Below are 22,068 nucleotides of genomic sequence, written 5' to 3' on the forward strand. Positions count from 1 at the left end.
ACGGGGCGGCAAAATGTATGCGGAAAAAGAGGTCAGGAAACCAGCCCTCCGCGGCTGGTCAAGGGGGTGTCGCCGGTGAGGGTGGAAAAGATGGCCCCTTATCTAAATGAGTATCCGGATAGGGCGGCGGCTAAGTTGCTTTTCGAAGGGTTTCGTGTTGGTTTTGTTATTCCTCCGCCTCCTTATGAGGTTCCGGTTACGCGGAGGAATTTAAAATCGGCTTACTTGCATGCAAAAGTCGTGTCGGAAAAGTTGTTAAAAGAAGTTTCGTTGGGCCGCATGTCGGGGCCGTTTGTTGAGTCGCCGGTGAAAGATTTAGTTGTGTCCCCGTTGGGTATTGTCCCTAAACGCGAGGCCGGAAAATTTCGTTTGATTCAACATTTATCGTATCCCAAGGGTTCGTCGGTAAATGACGGGATTGATCACGAGTTGTGCTCCGTAGTTTATACCTCATTCGATAAGGCGGTGGGGTTAGTGCGGGCTGCGGGTCCAGGTGCGCTGCTAGCAAAAACCGACATCGAGGCGGCGTTCAGGTTGTTGCCGGTTCATCCAGAAAGCCAACGGCTGTTGGGTTGTTTTTGGAATGGGGCTTTTTACGTGGATCGGTGCCTTCCGATGGGGTGTTCCCTTTCTTGTGCATACTTCGAGGCGTTTAGTAGCTTCGTGGAGTGGGTAACGAGGGGAGTATCCGGGGTCGACTCGTTGATCCATTACTTAGATGATTTTTTGTGCGTTGGCCCGGGGGGTTCGCCGGTTTGCGGTAATTTGCTTCATGCACTACAGAAGGTGGCGAGGGATTTTGGGATTCCTTTGGCGCCAGAAAAAACGGAGGGCCCGGTAGCGACGATTTGTTTTTTGGGAATCGAAATAGACTCGGTGGCAATGGAGTGTCGTCTCCCTGCGGATAAGCTGGGTGCTTTGAGGCTGGAGGTACGGCGGGCTTGTAGACTGAAGAAATTGACGCTGCGGGAGCTTCAGTCGCTGCTGGGGAAGTTGAATTTCGCCTGCCGGATTATGCCAATGGGGAGGGTGTTTGGTAGACGGTTGGCGGCGGCAACGGCGGGAGTGCGTGCGCCGCATCATTTTGTGCGGCTCAAGGAGGAGCACCGAGCTGATCTTCAGGTTTGGGATGACTTCTTGGGCCAGTACAATGGTCGCTCGCTATGGATGGCCCCAGCGCAGGATACGAGTGAGTTGAATATTTTTACGGATGCGGCTGGGGCGGGCGGTTTTGGAGCTTACGGGGGAGGTCCGTGGTGCGCAGGTCAATGGCCGGCTAGCTGGGTGTCCAGTGGACTCACGCGGAATCTGGCCCTGCTCGAGCTGTTTCCCATCGTGGTGGCGGCTACCATTTGGGGGGACAGGCTCAGGGATAAGAAGGTCCGTTTTTACTGCGACAACATGGGGGTGGTGCTTGCCATTAATAACATCACGGCGTCCTCTCCTCCGGTAGTTCAATTGTTGTGACATTTAGTGTTGGTGTGTTTGTCGTTGAACGCGTGGGTGGTGGCGGTGCATGTCCCGGGTGTACGGAATTGTATCGCTGATGCTCTTTCTCGCTCGCAGTGGGACCGGTTTCGGCAATTGGCACCGGGAGCGGAACGTCTCGGTTTGGCTTGTCCGGAGCATCTTTGGGATCTGGTATCGGTCCCGTAGAACAACTGTTACAAAGGTCTTTGGCGCGCACGACGTGGAGTGCTTATGCTGCTTGTTGGAGGCAGTGGGAGGAGTGGGTAAGAGAGTTGGGTGACGTCAATACGGATAGAGACAGGTTGGTGGCACTTTTGTACTGGTTAGGGGACGCCTGGGAGGCGGGGTTTTCAGTGGCGAAGGTGAACCGGTTCATATCTGCGGTGGCGTTTGGGTTTAAGTTGCGGGGCTTTCAGGATGTATCGAAGGAATTTCTGGTATCGCAGGCTTTGAAGGGGTTGCGCCGAGGTAGGGTGGAGGCGGATAGTAGAAGGCCTGTGTCGTTTGCTTTGCTTAGCTCGTTGGGCGGTTCATTAGCATCGGTCTGTCGTTCTTCAGACTAAATGGATTTGTTTCGGTTGGCTTTTTCGTTAGCGTTCTTTGGGGCATTTAGAATAGGTGAGTTGGTGTCGCCAAGTACCAAACAGGCAGGGGGGCTGAGATCTGGGGAGGTGAGCCTATTCGCAGATCGGCTAGAGGTATGGTTGCGTCGGTCAAAAACTGACCAAGTAGGGAAGGGTAAACTGATAGTTTTGTTCGCCCTCCCGGGGTCGGTTATGTGCCCAGTAGAGTGCATGCGGGGTTTTACGCCAAACAGGGGTTCTCCAGATTTGCCTTTGTTACGTCATGTGGACGGGTCGTTTTTGTCCAGGTTTCAGTTTGGAGCTGTATTTAAAAAATGTTTGACGGCGGTTGGTGTCGCGGCAGGCTCATATTCATCTCATTCCTTCAGGATTGGCGCAGCAACAGAAGCGGGGCGCTGGGGGTTGGATGATGAGGGGGTGAGGCGTATTGGTCGTTGGGAGTCCAACAGGTTCAAGTCCTATGTCCGCCCCCATATGTTATGAATTTTGCTGTTAACGCTTTAAAAATGTTATATGGTGGTGCCTAATTGTTTTTTCCGTTTCAGATTCGCCTCCGTGTTTGGTGTGGTTGATGGGTCATTCTTACGTGCACTGGGGGGCTTTGAGGGCGGACGTCCGCCCGAATGGTCGCCAGTTGCGCATTCCGCGACAGGATGCGGTTGTGCATTGGCTGGGTTTTAGAGGTATGTCGTGGAGCAGGGTGTTGGCGGAATTCCAGACATATGCTCGGCTTGATAGGGTTCCGGAGGTCTTAGTGTTGCACGTGGGTGGGAATGACTTAGGAGTCCGCCCCTTTCGTGAGTTGGTGCGGGATATCAAACATGATATGTTGTGTTTGTGGGTATCTTATCCCAAGTTGGTGATAGTGTGGTCGGACATAGTCCCAAGAAAGCATTGGCGGTTAGCTAGATCTGTGGAGAGAGTCAATAAGGCTCGCATTAAAGTTAATCGGGCGGTGTCCCGTTTTGTGGCAAAAAACGGGGGCATTTTCGTGAGGCATAGGGATTTGGAGTCAGGAGTGGGGAATTTCTGGAGGAGTGACGGGGTTCATCTGACCGAGGTTGGCATTGATCTTTGGAGCTTGGCGATAGCAGAAGGCATAGAAAGGGCGGTGGTGGTGTGGAGGAACTCACAGGCTTAAGGTGGTCAAGGCCTGTTTCGCTGTGTCGGGGGGAGTCCTTGAGGCCAGTCAGTACAAAATGGTGGGGGGGTCGCATCGGGGGTATGCGTCCCCCAAAAAAGGTACATGGTTGAAGACTTCATCGGGTGTTATCCCTTTGAAGTGGTCTTCTGGTAGAAGGTATATCACTTGAAGGCTTCATCGGGTGTTATCCCTTTGAAGTGGACTTCTAGTGGTCGGTATATCACTTGAGGGCTTCATCGGGTGTTATCCCCTTGAAGTGGACTTCTAGTGGTTGGAGCCATCTGCAGAGGTGAACGGTGCTTCCGAGCTGGTTTACGGCTGGAGGTAATTAGTGGTTTGCAGATGGCTAACTCGGTGTGTTCTTAAAAAAGGAATATCTGAAAGGGCTTCAAGGACTTCCTCTGCTCGGGTTAATGTTAACGTTAAATTGTTATTTACGTTTCTGACCCATGTTGGGTCATGTGAATTATTAGAAGGAATTCTCTGGTGGATTCCTAACTAGTTATCCGAAGGTTTCGGTTTTAAATTGTTTTTATAAAACTGTAAAATTAATAAACGGCTGCTGTGGCCATTTCACATCCAACCTCGGTGTCACGTGTCTTTCCTAAAGGTGGGGGTGGGGGGATAGGATGGGGTAATGGAAGGTTCGTTAACACACGACTCTACTTAGGCAAGTCAAGAAGGGGCTGGACGGAGCCTGCAGGGCTGAAGGGAAGCCTCCATGACCTCCCTGGTAGGGAAAGGGTTAACTTGTGAGGGAGAGTTGGAGGGGGTTGGAGGGGGTCAGGGAGGAGTCAGGGGGCCGTTGCTGCTCTTCCCGCTGTTTTCGGCATTGAGCCGGAAGCAGCGGAGGGAGTAACACAGTAAGGACAAGCTCCCACCCTCCCGCCCTTGGTTTGTTACGTGGTGGGTCTTTGCGTACGTCCATATAGGAGTGTGGTGTTTTATTTGTGTGCTTATCTAACATGTTTTTCCTTTTTTCCTGAGTAGGTTCTGGTGTCATGGCAGCTGGCGGGGGGAGTCCTTGAGGCCAGTCAGTACAAAATGGTGGGGGGGTCGCATCGGGGGTATGCGTCCCCCAAAAAAGGTACATGGTTAAAGACTTCATCGGGTGTTATCCCTTTGAAGTGGTCTTCTGGTAGAAGGTATATCACTTGAAGGCTTCATCGGGTGTTATCCCTTTGAAGTGGACTTCTAGTGGTCGGTATATATCACTTGAGGGCTTCATCGGGTGTTATCCCCTTGAAGTGGACTTCTAGTGGTTGGAGCCATCTGCAGAGGTGAACGGTGCTTCCGAGCTGGTTTACGGCTGGAGGTAATTAGTGGTTTGCAGATGGCTAACTCGGTGTGTTCTTAAAAAAGGAATATCTGAAAGGGCTTCAAGGACTTCCTCTGCTCGGGTTAATGTTAACGTTAAATTGTTATTTACGTTTCTGACCCATGTTGGGTCATGTGAATTATTAGAAGGAATTCTCTGGTGGATTCCTAACTAGTTATCCGAAGGTTTCGGATTTAAATTGTTTTTATAAAACTGTAAAATTAATAAACGGCTGCTGTGGCCATTTCACATCCAACCTCGGTGTCACGTGTCTTTCCTAAAGGTGGGGGTGGGGGGATAGGATGGGGTAATGGAAGGTTCGTTAACACACGACTCTACTTAGGCAGGTCATGACAGTTGATCAGTTTTTAATGGATATTTTTTTTCACCGTCGTGTGAATATAGCCTTAAGGGGGTTTTATATTTGTTAAAGGGATTTTATATCTCTTTCGCATTTTACAAGTTTAATTATGTCTACTTTATTTATGTTGAGGTTTCTGCATACTTTACAAAATATCTATGAATAACAAAAGTGTATAAAAGTGTATTCTCATGAAAAGGTGCTATTTCAGCTTGAAATTATTGACTGATTGTAAAACACACAACTTCCAGTAAAACCATTATAAGGGTATGTGCACACACACTAATTACGTCCGTAATTGACGGACGTATTTTTTCGGCCACAAGTACCGGACCGAACACACTGCAGGGAGCCGGGCTGCTAGCATCATACTTATGTACGATGCTAGGAGTCCCTGCCTCGCTGCAGGACAACTGTCCCGTACTGTAATCATGTTTTCAGTACGGGACAGTTGTCCTGCAGCGAGGCAGGGACTCTTAGCGTCGTACATAAGTATGATGCTAGGAGCCCGGCTCCCTGCACTGTGTTCGGTCCGGTACTTGCGGCCGAAATACGTCCGTCAATTACGGACGTAATTAGTGTGTGTGCACATACCCTAAGACGTTCTATGTGAGCTGGTTTGCAGACTGACGAGGAGAGACGATCACAGCCGAAGGAGCAGAGTGTTCAACAGAGCGCTTCTGCACTTTAGTTTCAGCGATGGTAGGGGTCTCGGCAACCGGACCCCCACCGATCAAAATGTTAGCCAGTGAAAAGGCTAGTACTAACCCGCATTATTACCCCGGTACCCACCACCACCGGCAGGGGTACTGGGAAGAGCCTGGTACGATCCAATACCTGACCATCAGTAGTGATGATCGGGTACCGGGGCGGTCGCAGGCTGGTATTATTAGACTGGCAAAGACTAGAAATCTTGGCCCTTCGCTCCCTGGTAATGGTAATTTGGCTGGTTATAAAAAATAGGGGGACCCCACATAGTTTTTTCCTATTATTACTATTCTTTTTTTTCAAAATGACATGGGCCCCTCCGATTTTTCATACCAGCCAGATAGCAGCAGGCTAGCATTACTAGGGTGGGAAGGCCCACTGTTTTTGGGCTTTCCCAGCCTTATAATACCAGCCTTAGGCTGCCCCAGTGCCCAACCATCACTTCAGATGTTCGGGTACTGGATCGCACCTGGCTCTTCCCTGTACCCCTGGTGGCGGTGGGTGCTGGGGTAATAATGGGGGTTAGTGTTAGCTTCTGCACCGGCTAACACTAAGCCCCACCTTAGTAATGGTCACTGTCAATCAGCCAGCGGCCAATAATAAGGTGGTAGTAATAAAGTTTAAAAAAAATACATAGACATATAAAAAATATTTTATTGAAATAGAAAACCCCGACGCAACTCTGGTTAACCCTTTTATTGAAAATAAAAAAAGACGTCATCGAAGTAGTCCTCGAATCTGACGTAGTCCAACAACCGAACCTGTAAAAAAAGCACAAACCAAAAAACATTAGTAACATGTGGTACACTTAGATACAGGGCCCATGTGTGATCCTGTCTGTTGTACACTGTATCTAAGCCTACCATAAGATAGGCTTAGATACAGGGCCCATCAGACAGGATCACACATCGGCCATGTATCTAAGCCTACCACAAGGTAGGCTTAGATACAGGGCCCATCAGACAGGATAACACATGGGCCATGTATCTATGCCTACCACATGGTAGGCTTAGATACAGTGCCTCAGCAGACAGCAATCTTATACAGTATAAGATTACTGTCTGCTGGGGCCCTGTATCTAAGCCTACCATGTGGTAGGCTTAGATACATGGCCCATCAGACAGGCTCACAAATGGGGCATGTATCTAAGCCTACCATGTGGTAGGCTTAGATACAGGGCCCAGTAGACAGGATCACACGTGGGCCATGTACCTAAGCCTGCCATGTGGTAGGCTTAGATAAAGGGCCCAGCTGACAGAATCTCACATTTGCGACTGATGCGACCTCTAGTTACGCCACCTGTCAAAACATGTTCAACACAACAGCAAAATTGCAAGGCATAGTAATTTCAGCCGTCACAGTATAAAAATATGAAAGCATAACATAAATATAATAATACATGTACATTAAAATATAGAGTAGCCCTCTGTGATGGTAAAGTATCATTGAAGACATATCAGAAGCTGTTATTTAAAATGACAGTGACCCTTTAAAGAACGAATTGCTTGTGACGCTAAATTCTGAAATTCATTTATATAATTATGTAAAACAACCCTAGTTTAGTTAAGCAAAATATCATGTCACCCACATTTTTCCTTTATCCCATAGGCTTCAAACTATTGTTGCTAAAGTTACAGAAATTAAAGCGTTAGTGATTGAAAAGACCCTTGAAGAGATCTCCTATTTTGATATGTTTTCAGTGGATGAATTTACAAGTGCACCAAAGGTACAGTATATCAAACTTTTACTAGCCTGGTTTAGTTGGTAACAATATTTCCCCCTAGAAGCCCTAACATATTTCCTCTTTTGCAAACCTTGGTCAGCTGTTTGCCTTATGTTCTTTCCTACTTCCCTGGCTACTCTGTTATGGGCTCCCTCTTTCCATGATGCCTACCTGTGATCTCTCCTTCCAAAGTTCCACCGTTTTACACCCACCCCTAAATAACTAGATTTACTCAAGTGTCCATCTCCGAAACATTGCATGCATGCACAGGTATACTCAGTTTAGTTTAGTTTGGTTTACTTATTTTATTGTATGTTTCCTTTTTCTGATATCTGTAATTGACACTGATACATCGATATATATTTATTTGGTACTCCAATTTTGCCTTATCAAAGGGCCCCTGCAATTGACAGGATGATAGATTATATTCATCCCGGACATTTAAACCCCACCCCAGTGCTGCGCTCAAAAGTGACCACGACATCTGAGCGGTTAGACAGTGGGTGGGGAATCCCTCTGTCCCCTGATCGCCCTTCCCCCACAACAAAATCCCAGGGCGCCGATTGGTTGTCATGGCAGCTGGAGGCCTAGTGAAAGCCTCCAGGTCTGCATTCTGTGTCTGATTTTTACGCCCTGCCAGAGGCAAGGCTTATTAGGAGAGCAGAAGAAGGCAATACACTGCAATACAGTATTGCAGTGTACTGTATGGGATGAGCGATTGCATGTTTAATAACATTTTTCTAAATATAAAAAAAATAAAATGAATAAAAGTACAAACTCCCCCTTTTCCCATTTTTATTATAAATAAATCAAGTTCAACCTTTCTCAGTAAATTACCCATAATTCATTGCTTGATTAATTATAACCCTCAATGCCATTCATCAGTAAATAAGCATCTAGCCTTTTTTTTAAATGCTGATATAGTATCTGCCATTACTACCTCTTGGAGAAGGGCATTATATAGCTTGACCTCTCTAACTGTAAAGAACCCTTACCTATATTGATGTCTGAAACGTCTTTCTTCCACATGCAATGGGTGTCCCCTGGTCCTTTGTAGAGTCCTTGGAAGGAACAGATCATGTGCTTGTTCTCTGTATTGACCACACATATACTTATACATACTAATAAGATCTCCTCTAAGATGTATTTTTTCCAAAATGAACAAGCCCAATTTTTCTAGCCTTTCATTGTAAGCGACACCTCCCATCCCATTTAATAATCCAGTTGCCCGCCTTTGAACCCTCTCCAGTTCTCCTATATCCTTTTTATAATATGGAGCCCAAAACTGAATTCAATACTTAAGATGTGGCCTTACAAGGGATTTATAGATCGGTAATAATACATTTGAATCACAGGTTTTTATCTCTCTCTTTATACACCCTAAAATCCTATTTGCTTTTGCAGCTGCTTATTAGCTTATTTGTTACCAGAGTCCTTCTCTTGTTCCGTTATCCCCAGTTTTATTCTATTTAATATATATGCATTAATATTATTATTTCATCCTAGGTGCATTACTTTACATTTATCAACAATAAATATCACCTGCCATGTTTTTGCCCATGCTGCCAGCTTATCTAAGTCTTTTTGTAATATTTTCTTTTTCCAATATTAAATTTTTAGTAAGTTTTTGCAAATACAAGTAGAATTCGAAGGTCCAAGCATGTACTTTACGATACAAGGTGACAGGCAAACACGCTAATGTTGAAATTAATTTTGTAATATTTTATAGTCAAGTTGAGTTTTAAGTATCATACAAAGTTTTGTATCGTCAGAAAAAACTGACACCTTGCTATCACCCATCCACAAGGTCATTAATAAAGAGATTAAAAAGAATTGGGCCTAACACCGATCCTTGTGGTACCCCACTGCTGATTTCAGCCCATTTTGAATAAGTTCCATTTATAATGACTCTTTGTTTTCTGTCCCTCTACCAATTCTTTAGCCATATGCATACATGTTCCCCCAGTCCCTGCGTCTGTAGCTTCAGAATAAGACTGTTGTGTGGAACAGTATCAAATGCTTTTGCAAAATCCAAATAAATCACATCAGCCGCAAGACCAACATCCAGATTTGCAATTACCTCCTCATAGAAACCGAACACGTTAGTTAGGTACGACCTGTTTTTCATGCATTCATGCTGGTTATCAGTTATTAGACTTTTCTCCGCTATATACTTTTGCACTTCATCTCTTAGAATACCATAAAATATTTAGCATACCACAGATGTCAAACGTACTGGACGGTAGTTACTCGGTTCCACCTTTTTTACCCTTCTTAAATATTGGTACAACATCAGCCCTCCTCTTATCCTGTGCCACTGATGCTGCTTCAAGAGATTCTAAGGCCTCATGTACACTTCCGTGTGCCATTGAACGGCCGCTAATGACGGTTCCGTGAATCACGGACCGCACGCAGATGGCTTCCGTGTGCAGTCTGTTGTTTCACGGACCAAATCAATGCAAAGGCTGAGACTGTTCCGTCAAAAAGGGCAGGAGTAGGACCTGCCCTATTTTTGACGAAACGGCTGCACAGTTCCGTTAAAACAACAGAAGTGTGCATGGCCCCATTGAAATGAATGTGTCAGGATGCTATCAGTTAAAAAAACGGATAGCACCCTGACAAAAAAAACTGAAGTGGGCATGAGGCCTAAGGGCCGGTTCACATCAGCGTTCGCTTTCCGTTCAGGGGTTCCGTCGGAGGTTTCCGTCGGGTGAACCCCTCAACGGAAAGTCAAACGGAAACCTTAGCTTCCGTTTGCATCACCATTGATATCAATGGTGACGGAAACATTGCTAATGGTTTCCGTTTGTCACCGTTCCGGCAGGTTTCCGGTTTTGTGACGGAATCAATAGCGCAGTCACCTGCGCTATTGATTCCGTCGAAAAAACGGAAACCTGCTGGAACGGTGACAGACAGAAACCATTAGCAATATTTCCATCACCATTGATATCAATGGTGATGCAATGGTCTCCAATACTGAGCTCAATCCCCTTAACCTGTTAGTGACTGCCCCATAGTGCTTTTACGGCGGCCACTAACGGACCTTATTCCGATGCAATATCCTTTTTACGGCGCTGCATCGGAAAGTAAATAGAGCAGGGAGCCGTTAAATTTCCTTGCTCTCAGCTACCAGAGGTAGCTGAGGGCTGGGGGCATCGCTGCTCGAACGGGTGAGATCGATATCAGTATCGATCTCACCTGTTTAACCCCTCAATAGCAAGCGCCGCATCTGAGTGGTTTTGGAGAGAGGGAGGGAGCACCCTCTCATCCCACTGACACCCGGCGATAAGATCGCCGAATGTCTGTGTCTCCGATGGCAGCCGGGGGCCTAATAAAGGCACCTAGGACTGCCTGTAGTGTATGCCTGATAGGTCATGCCAGAGGCAGATGCCTGTCCATTTTACACGGACAAGCATAATACACTGCAATACAGAAGTATTGCAGTGTATTATAAATGCGATCCTAGGATCGCATAGTGAAGTCCCCTAGAGAGGCTAGTAAAAAAGTTTAAAAAAAAAGTTTAATAAAAAGTGTCCGGCTGGGTTCACACACACACTACTTACGGATGTAATTCGGGCGTTTTAACCTCGAATTACGTCCGAAAATACGGCTCCAAAGCGTCGGCAAACATCTGCCCATTCATTTGAATGGGTTTTACGATGTACTGTGCCGACGGTCATTTTTTTTACGCGCCGCTGTCAAAAGACGGCGTGTAAAAAAGACGCCCGCGTCAAAGAAGTGCATGTCACTTCTTGGGACGTAATTGGAGCCGTTTTCCATTGACTCCATAGAAAAACAGCTCCAATTACGTCCGTAATGGACTCTGCGAAAAACCCCTGCACATGCCATTACATCTGAAATTCAGGAGCTGAGCCCTCAGCCTTTAATGTTTTGAATGCTTTTTGTCTTACTATATTCAGTAATTCCCTAATCATCCATATTGGTCCCCTTTTATTCCTAGACATTTTGGTATAAACTTACTACACGATTCATGTAATATATCTTTAAAAATTCTCCATTTAGCTTCAGTATCCCTATTTACCATTATATGATCCCAGTCAACAAGACTATGTGCTTCCCTCAGTCGATTGAATTTTGCTTTCCTAAAATTCCAGGTTTTTGTTGCTCCCCTTTGTATTATTTTATTGAAAATTCTATTAAAACGTGCCATATATTCTGGTTACTATTGCCCAAGTGCTCCCGGACCTCCACATCTTGTATTGTGTCTGGTCTATTAGATAAGACCAGATCCAGCACATTATCCCCTCGGGTTGGTTTATTAACCAACTGAGTGAAATAATTGTCTTGAATTGAGTATAGAAACTTCCAGCTTTTAGCACATCCAGCGGCCTCTCTGTCCTAATTAATGTAATGATAGTTAAAATTCCCCATAATAAGGACCCCATTATTTTTTCTATTTGTTGCAGCATTTCATCCTCAGTCTGTTCCCACTTTGTTTGGTGGCTTATAACAATCAGGTTACCGTTATTAATTGCTCTATGAATATTTACCCATAAAGACTCCACACTGTCACAGTCTCCCCCAATGTCTTCCTTCAGGACTGGTCTTAGGCTGGATTTTACAAACAGACAAACAACTCCACCTTCTTTATCTTTTCTATCCCTTCTAAATACGGTGTAGCCCTCCACATTTGTTACCCACTCATGGCTCTCATCCAGCCAGGTTTCTGTTATGCCCACTACATCATAGTCCATGTCGGTCATTAGAATCTCCAACTCGTCTATTTTACTTGCAAGACTTCTTGCATTCGCCAGTATATATTTTATCTTACGGACACCTTTAATATTCTTAGGTCCTTATTTATCCATAGTCACCTCCCTACTTGGCTTGCTATCCCCAGCCCCCATAGTGACATGTCAGAAGTTTTGATCGGTGGGGTCTGAGCTCTGAGACCCGAACCAATCGCTAAAACGAAGCGGCAGATGCTCTCGGGTGAGTACTGAGTCGCTTGGTTTCTGATTGACTTTTCTCAAAAAGCCGAACAGTTGGTTTACAGGCCCAATAGAAAGTCTATGCTCGGCTTTCTGAGAACAGCCGATCAGAGATGAAGCGGCTCAGCGCTCACCCGAGTGCTTCTGCCACTTTGTTTTAGTGATCGGAGGGGGTCTCAGTGCTTGGACTCCCACCGATCAAAATTTCTGACATGTCACTATGACATATCAAAAGTTTTCTGAAAGTTTAGTTACCCTTTAAAGCGTACCTAATGTTATAGGTGTCTTTTTTGTTAGAATAAGCTGTCATGTGTGTATATAAGGAATTAAGTATTTGATCCCTTGCTGATTTTGTAAGTTTGCCCACTGTCAAAGACATGAACAGTCTAGAATTTTTAGGCTAGGTTAATTTTACCAGTGAGAGATAGATTATATTTAAAAAAAAACAGAGAATCACATAGTCAAAATTATATATATTTATTTGCATTGTGCACAGAGAAATAAGTATTTGATCCCCTACCAACCATTAAGAGTTCAGCCTCCTCCAGACCAGTTACACGCTCCAAATCAACTTGGTGCCTGCATTAAAGACAGCTGTCTTACATGGTCACCTCTATAAAAGACTCCTGTCCACAGACTCAATTAATCAGTCTGACTCTAACCTCTACAACATGGGCAAGACCAAAGAGCTTTCTAAGGATGTCAGGGACAAGATCATAGACCTGCACAAGGCTGGAATGGGCTACAAAACCATAAGTAAGACGCTGGGTGAGAAGGAGACAACTGTTGGTGCAATAGTAAGAAAATGGAAGACATACAAAATGACTGTCAATCGACATCGATCTGGGGCTCCATGCAAAATCTCACCTCGTGGGGTATCCTTGATCCTGAGGAAGGTGAGAGCTCAGCCGAAAACTACACAGGGGGAACTTGTTAATGATCTCAAGGCAGCTGGGACCACAGTCACCAAGAAAACCATTGGTAACAGATTACGCCGTAATGGATTAAAATCCTGCAGTGCCCGCAAGGTCCCCCTGCTCAACAAGGCACATGTACAGGCCCGTCTGAAGTTTGCCAATGAACATCTGGATGATTCTGAGAGTGATTGGGAGAAGGTGCTGTGGTCAGATGAGACTAAAATTGAGCTCTTTGGCGTTAATTCAACTCGCCGTGTTTGGAGGAAGAGGAATGCTGCCTATGACCCAAAGAACACCGTCCCCACTGTCAAGCATGGAGGTGGAAACATTATGTTTTGGGGGTGTTTCTCTGCTAAGGGCACAGGACTACTTCACCGCATCAATGGGAGAATGGATGGAGCCATGTACCGTCAAATCCTGAGTGACAACCTCCTTCCCTCCACCAGGACATTAAAAATGGCTCATGGCTGGGTCTTCCAGCACGACAATGACCCGAAACATACAGCCAAGGCAACAAAGGAGTGGCTCAAAAAGAAGCACATTAAGGTCATGGAGTGGCCTAGCCAGTCTCCAGACCTTAATCCCATCGAAAACTTATGGAGGGAGCTGAAGATCCGAGTTGCCAAACGACAGCCTCGAAATCTTAATGATTTGCAGATGATCTGCAAAGAGGAGTGGGCCAAAATTCCATCTAACATGTGTGCAAACCTCATCATCAACTACAAAAAACGTCTGACTGCTGTGCTTGCCAACAAGGGTTTTTCCACCAAGTATTAAGTCTTGTTTGCCAAAGGGATCAAATACTTATTTCTCTGTGCACAATGCAAATAAGTATATATAATTTTGACAATGTGATTTTCTGTTTTGTTTTTTTTTTTTATATATAATCTATCTCTCACTGGTAAAATTAACCTAGCCTAAAAATTCTAGACTGTTCATGTCTTTGACAGTGGGCAAACTTACAAAATCAGCAAGGGATCAAATAATTATTTCCTTCACTGTATATAGAAGTAGAAGCAGCAGCAGGGAGGAAATTACACAGCAGTAATAAGCAGTGTAGTCATAAATCCATCACTGAAGTGAGATAGAACACTTACACTATTACTTAGCTCCTGCTCCGTCCTCACCACCGCAGACTTCAATGTGCAGCTGTAACCTGATCCTTCAGTGTCTAGTCTTAGGCTACATTCAGACGAGCGTGTGCAACCTCGGACATGAAAAACTGAAGTATTTCACATCCGAGAAGCACCCGTGCGGGACGGGTTATCATGGATCCCTCATAGACTATTGTCTATGGAGGGATGCATGAAAAGGCAAGAAAATAGGACATGTCCTATTTTTCCACGGGGCCTTCACGCGCTCCGCTGAAATAACGGCCTTGTGAATGGCCCCATTGAAATACATGCGTCCATGTGACGTCTGTTGTTTTAATGGCGTCACATGGACGAGTTTCACGCTTGTCTGAATGAGCCCTTAAGGAGATAGAAAAAGCAGTGAGTTTAGAGAGAGAATGAACAAATAGGAGGGAGGGGGAAAGGAGCGTGGCAAGTGGAGAAAATGCATTTTTCCTCTAATAAGAGTCTTTTTATACCAGCAAATTTCTGCCGCTAAACGATCGGCGATTGACGATACAGTAAATCGATCAGCATTCGTTTAGCCCCATTTACATGGACGAATTATTGTAATGTATGGCGACGAACGAGATCATTCGACCCCACACAGTTTGCAACATTGTCGGCAGGGCATCCCCTGTTTACATGAGGAGATGTGCTGCAAACAGCCATGATTTTTTACTGCAATCAGCCAACAGACGAGCGTTTGCTGTTCGCTGATCACTCAGCGTTTTTGTTTAGGCCGATTATTGGGAATAAGCATTCAGTTTTCCCAATCACTGATCTGAAAAGAGCCTTAAGATATTACAAAGTTTCTTATATTCGCTTATACATTGATTTATACAAAGTTTGTTCATAATGCAGTGCCGATTTTTTTCTATCTTTAAATACCTATTCCTCCAATATTTATATTCAGCGAGTATTACCATATTTAGTTTTCCTTTCTATCTGAATTCTTGTCTTTAGTTGGGTCATGTGACCTCACTTTGACCTGATAACATCAATAGCAGTTAACCCCTTCCCGCCATTTCACGTACAGTTACGTGATGGGAGATGGCCTTTTCCCGCATCTCCACGTAACTGTACGTGATGGAGATTAAGCTGGCTCAGGAGCTGAGCCAGCGACATCACCGCCGGGTGACAGCTGTATGTTACAGCTGGCACCCTGAGGTATCGGCCAGGACCGGAGCTAGCCTCCGATCCGACCGATTAACCCCTCACATGCTGCGTTCAATAGAGATCGCAGCATGTGAGGAGTTTATAGCCACCGGCACCCCAGCAACGTGATCGCTGGGTTGCCGGTGGCTGCAAATGCGATCGGAGGGGTAATACTTACCTCCCAGTCCGCCAGTAACGGAATCCTCCTATGCCCCGTCGTCGGCGGGGCCCAGGAGGCTTCCGGTACCATCGGCAAGATGGCGCTGGCTCAGCTTCCGGCTCAGAAGCTGAGCCGGCGTCATCAGCAGTGGGTGTCCGCTGTATGTTAAAGCGGACACCCCGATCTAACGCCAGGAACCGGAGCTAGCTCCGATTCCTGGCATTAACCCCTTCAATGCAGCGATTCAATGCAATCGCTGCATCAAAGTGGTTTGTATGCAATCGGCAGCCTTGCCATGCGATGGCAAGGCTGGCGACTGCTACTATGGCAACAGGATGCCTAACAATGGCTTCCTATCTGCCATTACGTTAGCCGATTAGGCCCCGTCCAGAGGCGGAGCCTGATCGGCTTGCTGTCAGTGAACAACTGACAGTTCTAATACATTGCACTACATAGGTAGTGCAATGTATTAGAACATAAAAAAAACAGTTGGACCTTCAAGTCCCCTAGTGGGACTAAAGAAAAGTGTAAAAAAAGTAAAAATAAAAGTTGTAAAAAATACAATAAAAGTTTCAAATAATAACACAAAACACAATCGCCCTTTTCCCTTATCAAGTCATTTATTATTGAAAAAAAATAATAAAGCCATACATATTTGGTATCGCTGCGACCGTAACGACCTGAACTATAAAAATATTATGTTATTTATTCCGCACAGTGAACGCCGTAAAAAAATAACAAAAAATACTGACATAATTGCTATTTTTTGGTCACTTTGTCTTCCAAAAATTGAAATAAAAAGTGATCAAAAAGTCGCACGTACCTAAAAATGGTACCTATAAAAACTATAACTCGTCTCGCTAAAAACAAGCCCTCATACAGCTCCGTCGACAAAAAATTTAAAACCGTTATGGCTCTCACAACTTGGCGACAGAAAAAATCCATTCTCTTTACAAAAGTTATTTTATTGTGCAAAAAGTTGTAAAACATAAAAAGTGCTATAAATTAGGTATCACCGGAATCGGACTGACCTGCAGAATGAAGTTAACATGTAATTTATAATGCGTGGTGAACACTGTATAAAAAGAACTAAAAAAATATGCCAGAATTGCTGTTTTTTGGTCACCTTGCCTCCCAAAAAAAAAAGGATAACAAGTGATCAAAAAGTCGCATGTACCCCACGAGGGTGCCCGTATTATACCAGGACAACACTTTCCTGCAAAATCCCCCAAACTGCAAAGGTGCGGAGTGTGGACCAAAAGGGGAATAAGTAAAGACCATTTATTAGTGAGACACCGGGCTCTGCAGAAAGGATTGTGTCACAGCATAACACACATCTATGGATTATTTTATTGTTTTTTTTTACCCCACTATACCACCTGACTATGCCCCTTATATACTCTGCCCGGCTTACATGTGCCCCCACATTATAAATGGAAACACCAGTAAGACACCAAACAAAACTACTACAAGCAAAATCCACGCTCCAAAAGCCAAATGGCGCTACCTCCCTTCTGAACCCTACAGTGTGCCCAAAAAGGAGTTTACTTCCACATATATGGCATCGCCATACCCGGGAGAACCCTTTTAACAATTTTTGGAGTGTGTCTCTCCAGTGGCACAAGCTGGGCGCCACATATTGGCATATCTATTGAAAAACCATTTTCACTCTGCAACATCGAGTGCAAACCAATTTCTGCCAATCACCTGTGGGGTTAATATGCTCACTACACCCCTAGGTGAATACCTTGAGGGGTGTAGTTTCCAAAATGGGGTCACTTCTGGGGCGTTTCCACTGTTTTGGTCCCACAGAGACTTTGCAAATGCGACATAGCGACCAGAAACCAATCCAGCAAAATCTGTACTCCAAAAGCCAAATGGCGCTCCTTCCCTTCTGAGCCCTACTCTGTGCCTAAACAGCAGTTTATTACCACATATGTGGTATTGCCGTACACAGGATAAGTTGCTTTACAAGTGTTGGGGTGCTTTTTTTAATTTATTTGTTGAGAATATGAAACATTTTCAGCTAAAACTACGTCTTATTGAAGAAAAAGGATTTTTTTTATTTTCACTGCCCAATTCTAATAAAATCTATGAAACACCTGTGGGGTCAAAATGCTCACTACACCCCTAGATGAATTCCTCAAGGGGTGTAGTTTTGTGAATCGAGTCACTTTTGGGGAGTTTACACTGTACTGGTACCTTAGGAGCTTTGCAAAAGTGACATGGTGTCAAGAAACCAATCCAGCAAAATCTGTGCTCCAAAAGCCAAACGGCACTCCTTCTCTTCTGATCCTTGCCGTATGCCCAAACAGCAGTTTATGACCACAAATGGGGTATTGCCGTACTCCAGAGAAGTTGCTTTACAAATGTTGGGGTTCTTTTATTCCTTTATTTGTTGAGAAAATGAAAAATGTTGAGCTAAAGCTACGTCTTATTGGAAAAAAAGGATTTTTTTTTTATCTTCACTGCCCAATTCTAATAAAATCTATGAAACCCCTGTGGGTTCAAAATGCTCACTACACCCCTAGATGGATTCTTCAAGGGGTGTAGTTTCCTAAATGGAGTCACTTTTTTGGTGTTTTCACTGTTTTGGTCCCTTAGGGGCATTGCAAATGCGACGTGGTCTCCACAAACCATTCCTGCTAAATTTGAGCTCCAAAAGCCAAATGGCGCTCTTTCCCTTCTAAGCTCCGCCGTGTGTCCAAACAGCCGTTTATGACCACATGTGGGGTATTGTTTTACTCGGGAGAAATTGCTTTACAAAAGTAGTGGTGCATTTTCTCCTTTTAGTCCTTGTGGAAATTAGAAAAAATAAGCTAAACCTACATTTTCTTTGAAAGAATGTCGATTTTCATTTTCACGGCCTACTTCCAATAATTTCTGCAAAAATGCAAAATGCTCACTATACCCCTAGATAATTTCCTCAAGGGGTATAGTTTCCAAAATGGGGTCACTTTTGGGGGATTTCCACTGTTTTGGTGCCGCAAGAGCCTTTCAAACCCGACATGGAGCCTAAAATATTTTCTAATAAAAAGGAGGCCCCAAAATCCTCTAGGTGCTCCTTTGCTTCTGAGGCCTGTGCTTCAGTCAATAAGTGCACTAGGGCCACATGTGGGGTATTTCTAAAAACTGCAGAATCTGGGCAATAGATATTGAGTTGCGTTTCTCTGGTAAAACTTTCTGTGTTACAAAAAAAATAGATTAAAAATTAATTTCTGCAAAAAAAAAAAGAAATTTGAACATTTCACGTCTACTTTGCCTTAATTCCTGTGAAACATCTAAAGGGTTAAGAAACTTTCTAAATGCTGTTTTGAATACTTTGAGGGGTGAAGTTTTTAAAATGGGGCGAGTTATCGAGGGTTTCTAATATATAAGGCCCTAAAATCCACTTCACAACTGAACTGGCCCCTGTAAAAATAGCCTTTTGAAATTTTCTTGAAAATGTGAGAAATTGCTGCTAAAGTTCTAAGCCTTGTGATGTCATAGAAAAATAAACGGATGTTCAAAAAACGATGCCAATCTAAAGTAGACATATGGGTGATGTTAATTAGCAACAATTTTGTGTGGTATTACTATCTGTCTTACAAGCAGATACATATAAATTTAGAAAAATGCTAATTTTTGCAATTTTTCGCTAAATTTTGGTGTTTTTCACAATTAAATACTTAATGTATCGAGCAAATTTTGCCAGTAACATAGAGTCCAATGTGTCACGAGAAAACAATCTCAGAATCGCTTGGATAGGTAAAAGCATTCCGAAGTTATTACCACATAAAGTGAAACATGTCAGATTTGAAAAAATTGGCTGTGTCCTGAAGGCCAAAACAGGCTGTGTCTTGAAGGGGTTAAACCCTTTGGCTTTGGCCACTTTTGACCTTCCGGACAGAGCCTCATTTTTCAAATCTGACATGTTTCAATTTGTGTGGTAATAACTTTGAAATGCTTTTACCTATCCAAGCGATTCTGAGATTGTTTTCTGGTGACACGTTGGACTTTATTTTACTGGCAAACTTTGCTCGATACATTCAGTATTTAATTGTGAAAAACAGCAAAATTTAGCGAAGAACTACAAAAATTAGCATTTTTCTAAATTTAAATGTATCTGCTTGTAAGACAGGCAGTTATACCACACAAAATTGTTGCTAATTAAGCGCCTGTTCACATCACCGTTCACTTTCAGTTCCGGGGTTCCGTCTGAGGTTTCCGTCAGGTGAACCCCGCAATGGAATGTGAAACTGAAACCACAGCTTCCGTTGATATCAATGGTGACTGAAACGGAAGCTGTGGTTTCACTATCCGTTGCGGGTTTCACTTGACGGAAACCTCCGACGGAACCCCGGAATGGAAAGCGAACGGTGATGTGAACAGGCCCTAACATCCCTTATATGTTTACTTTAGATTGGCATCATTTTTTGAACATCCTTTTAGGACTTTAGCATCAATTTCTCACATTTTCAAGAAAATTTCAAAAGTCTATTTTTACAGGGGTCAGTTCAGTTGTGAAGTGGCTTTGAGGGCCTTATATATTAGAAACCCCCAATAAGTCACCCCATTTTAAAACTTCACCCCTCAAAGTATTCAAAACAGCATTTAGAAAGTTTCTTAACCCTTTAGACGTTTCACAGGAATTAAAGCAAAATAGAGGTGAAATGTACAAATTATTTTTTTTTGCAGAAATTCATTTTTAATCTATTTTTTTTGTAACACAGAAAGTTTTACCAGAGAAATGCAACTCAATATTTATTGCCTGGATTCTGCAGTGTTAGTAGATATTCCACATATGGCCATAGTATCCTTATGGACTGAAGCACAGGCCTCAGAAGCAAAGGAGCACCTAGTGAATTTTGGGGCCTTCTTTTTATTAGAATATATTTTAGGTACCATGTCAGGTTTGAAGAGCTCTTGCGGTGCCAAAACAGTTGAAATCCCCAAAAAGTTACCCCATTTAGGAAATTATCTAGGGGTATAGTAAGCATTTTGACCCCACAAGTTTATTGAAGATATTATTGGAAATTAAAATCTAAATTTTTTTCAAAGAAAATGTAGGTTTAGCTATTTTTTTTTTCATTTCCACAAGGACTAAAGGTGAAAGAGCACCACAAAATTTGTAACGCAATTTCTCCCGAGTAAAACAATACCCCACATGTGGTCATAAACGGCTGTTTGGACACAGGACAGGGCTTAGAAGGGAAAGAGCGCCATTTTGGTTTTGTAGCTCAAATTTAGCAGGAATGGTTTGCGGAGGCTATGTCACATTTGCAAAGCCCCCGAGGGGACAAAACAATGGAAACACCCTCAAGTGACCCCATTATGGAAACTACACCCATTGAGGAAATTATCTAGGGGTATAGTGAGCATTTTGACCGCACAGGTTTTTTGCAGGAAATTATTGTATTTAGGCCGTGAAAATGAAAATCTAAGTTTTTTTCAAAGAAAATGTAGGTTTAGCACATTTTTTCTCATTTCCACAAGTACTAAAGGAGAAAAAGCACAGCAAAGTTTGTAAAGCAATTCCTCCCGAGTAAAACAATACCCCATATGTTGCCATGGATACATAGCAGGGCTTAGAAGGGAAAGAGCGCCATTTGGCTTTTGGAGCTCAAATTTTAGCAGGAATGGTTTACGGAGGCCATGTCAGATTTGCAAAGCCCCTGAGCGACCAAAACAATGAAAACACCAAAACAGTGACTCCATTTAGGAAACTACACCCCTTGAGGAATTCATCTAGTGGTGTAGTGAGCATTTTGACTCTACAGGGGTTTAATAGAATTTATTAGAATTGGGCAGTGAAAATAAAAACAATCCCTTTTCTTCAACAAGACGTATCTTTAGCTCACAATTTTTTATTTTCTCAACAAATAATGGAAAAAAAGAACCCCAACATTTGTAAAGCAATTTCTTCTGAGTATGGCAATACCACATTTGTGGTCATAAACTGCTGTTTGGGCACAAACATGAGCGGGATTTGGCTTTTGGAGTGCAGATTTTGCTGGATTGGTTTCTGGGCACCTGTGGGACCAAAACAGTGGAAACCCCCCAGAAGTGACCCCATTTTGGAAACTACACCCCTCAAGGTATTCACATAGGGGTGTAGTGAGCATGTTAACCCTGCAGGTGTTTTTCAGAAATTAGTGTGCACTCGATGTTGCAGAGTGAAAATTCGGATTTTTCCATAGATATGCCAATACGGCCCTAATCTTTTGCCTGGACATTTCACAGGGCTCCAGAGTGAAAGAGTACCATGTAAAATTGAGGCCTAATTTGGCGTTTTACAAAGTATTGGTTCACAATTGCAGAGGCTCTGATGTGAAATAACAAAGGAAACCCCTGAGAAGTGACCCCATTTTCGAAACTACACTCTTTTAGGCGGTCTTTTCAATAAATGAATGCGCTGCGGATGGGGCAAAGTAAAAATTTTAATTTTTCCCTAGATATGCCATTTAAGTGGCAAATATGCC

At 43.8% G+C, this 22,068-nt stretch overlaps 1 protein-coding gene across 1 annotated transcript in view; it reads left to right on the forward strand.

Annotated features, from left to right (window-relative positions):
- Positions 1-22,068, forward strand: part of LOC142759653 (dynein axonemal heavy chain 5-like) — a 466,211-nt gene that overhangs the window by 105,840 nt on the left and 338,303 nt on the right. Inside the window, 1 exon segment of the mRNA XM_075862058.1 lies at positions 7,194-7,311. Coding sequence (XP_075718173.1) covers positions 7,194-7,311 — 118 coding nt within the window.

Source organism: Rhinoderma darwinii, chromosome 4 (genome assembly GCF_050947455.1).
Source record: "Rhinoderma darwinii isolate aRhiDar2 chromosome 4, aRhiDar2.hap1, whole genome shotgun sequence".
In the NCBI taxonomy this organism is placed as follows: Eukaryota; Metazoa; Chordata; class Amphibia; order Anura; family Rhinodermatidae; genus Rhinoderma; species Rhinoderma darwinii.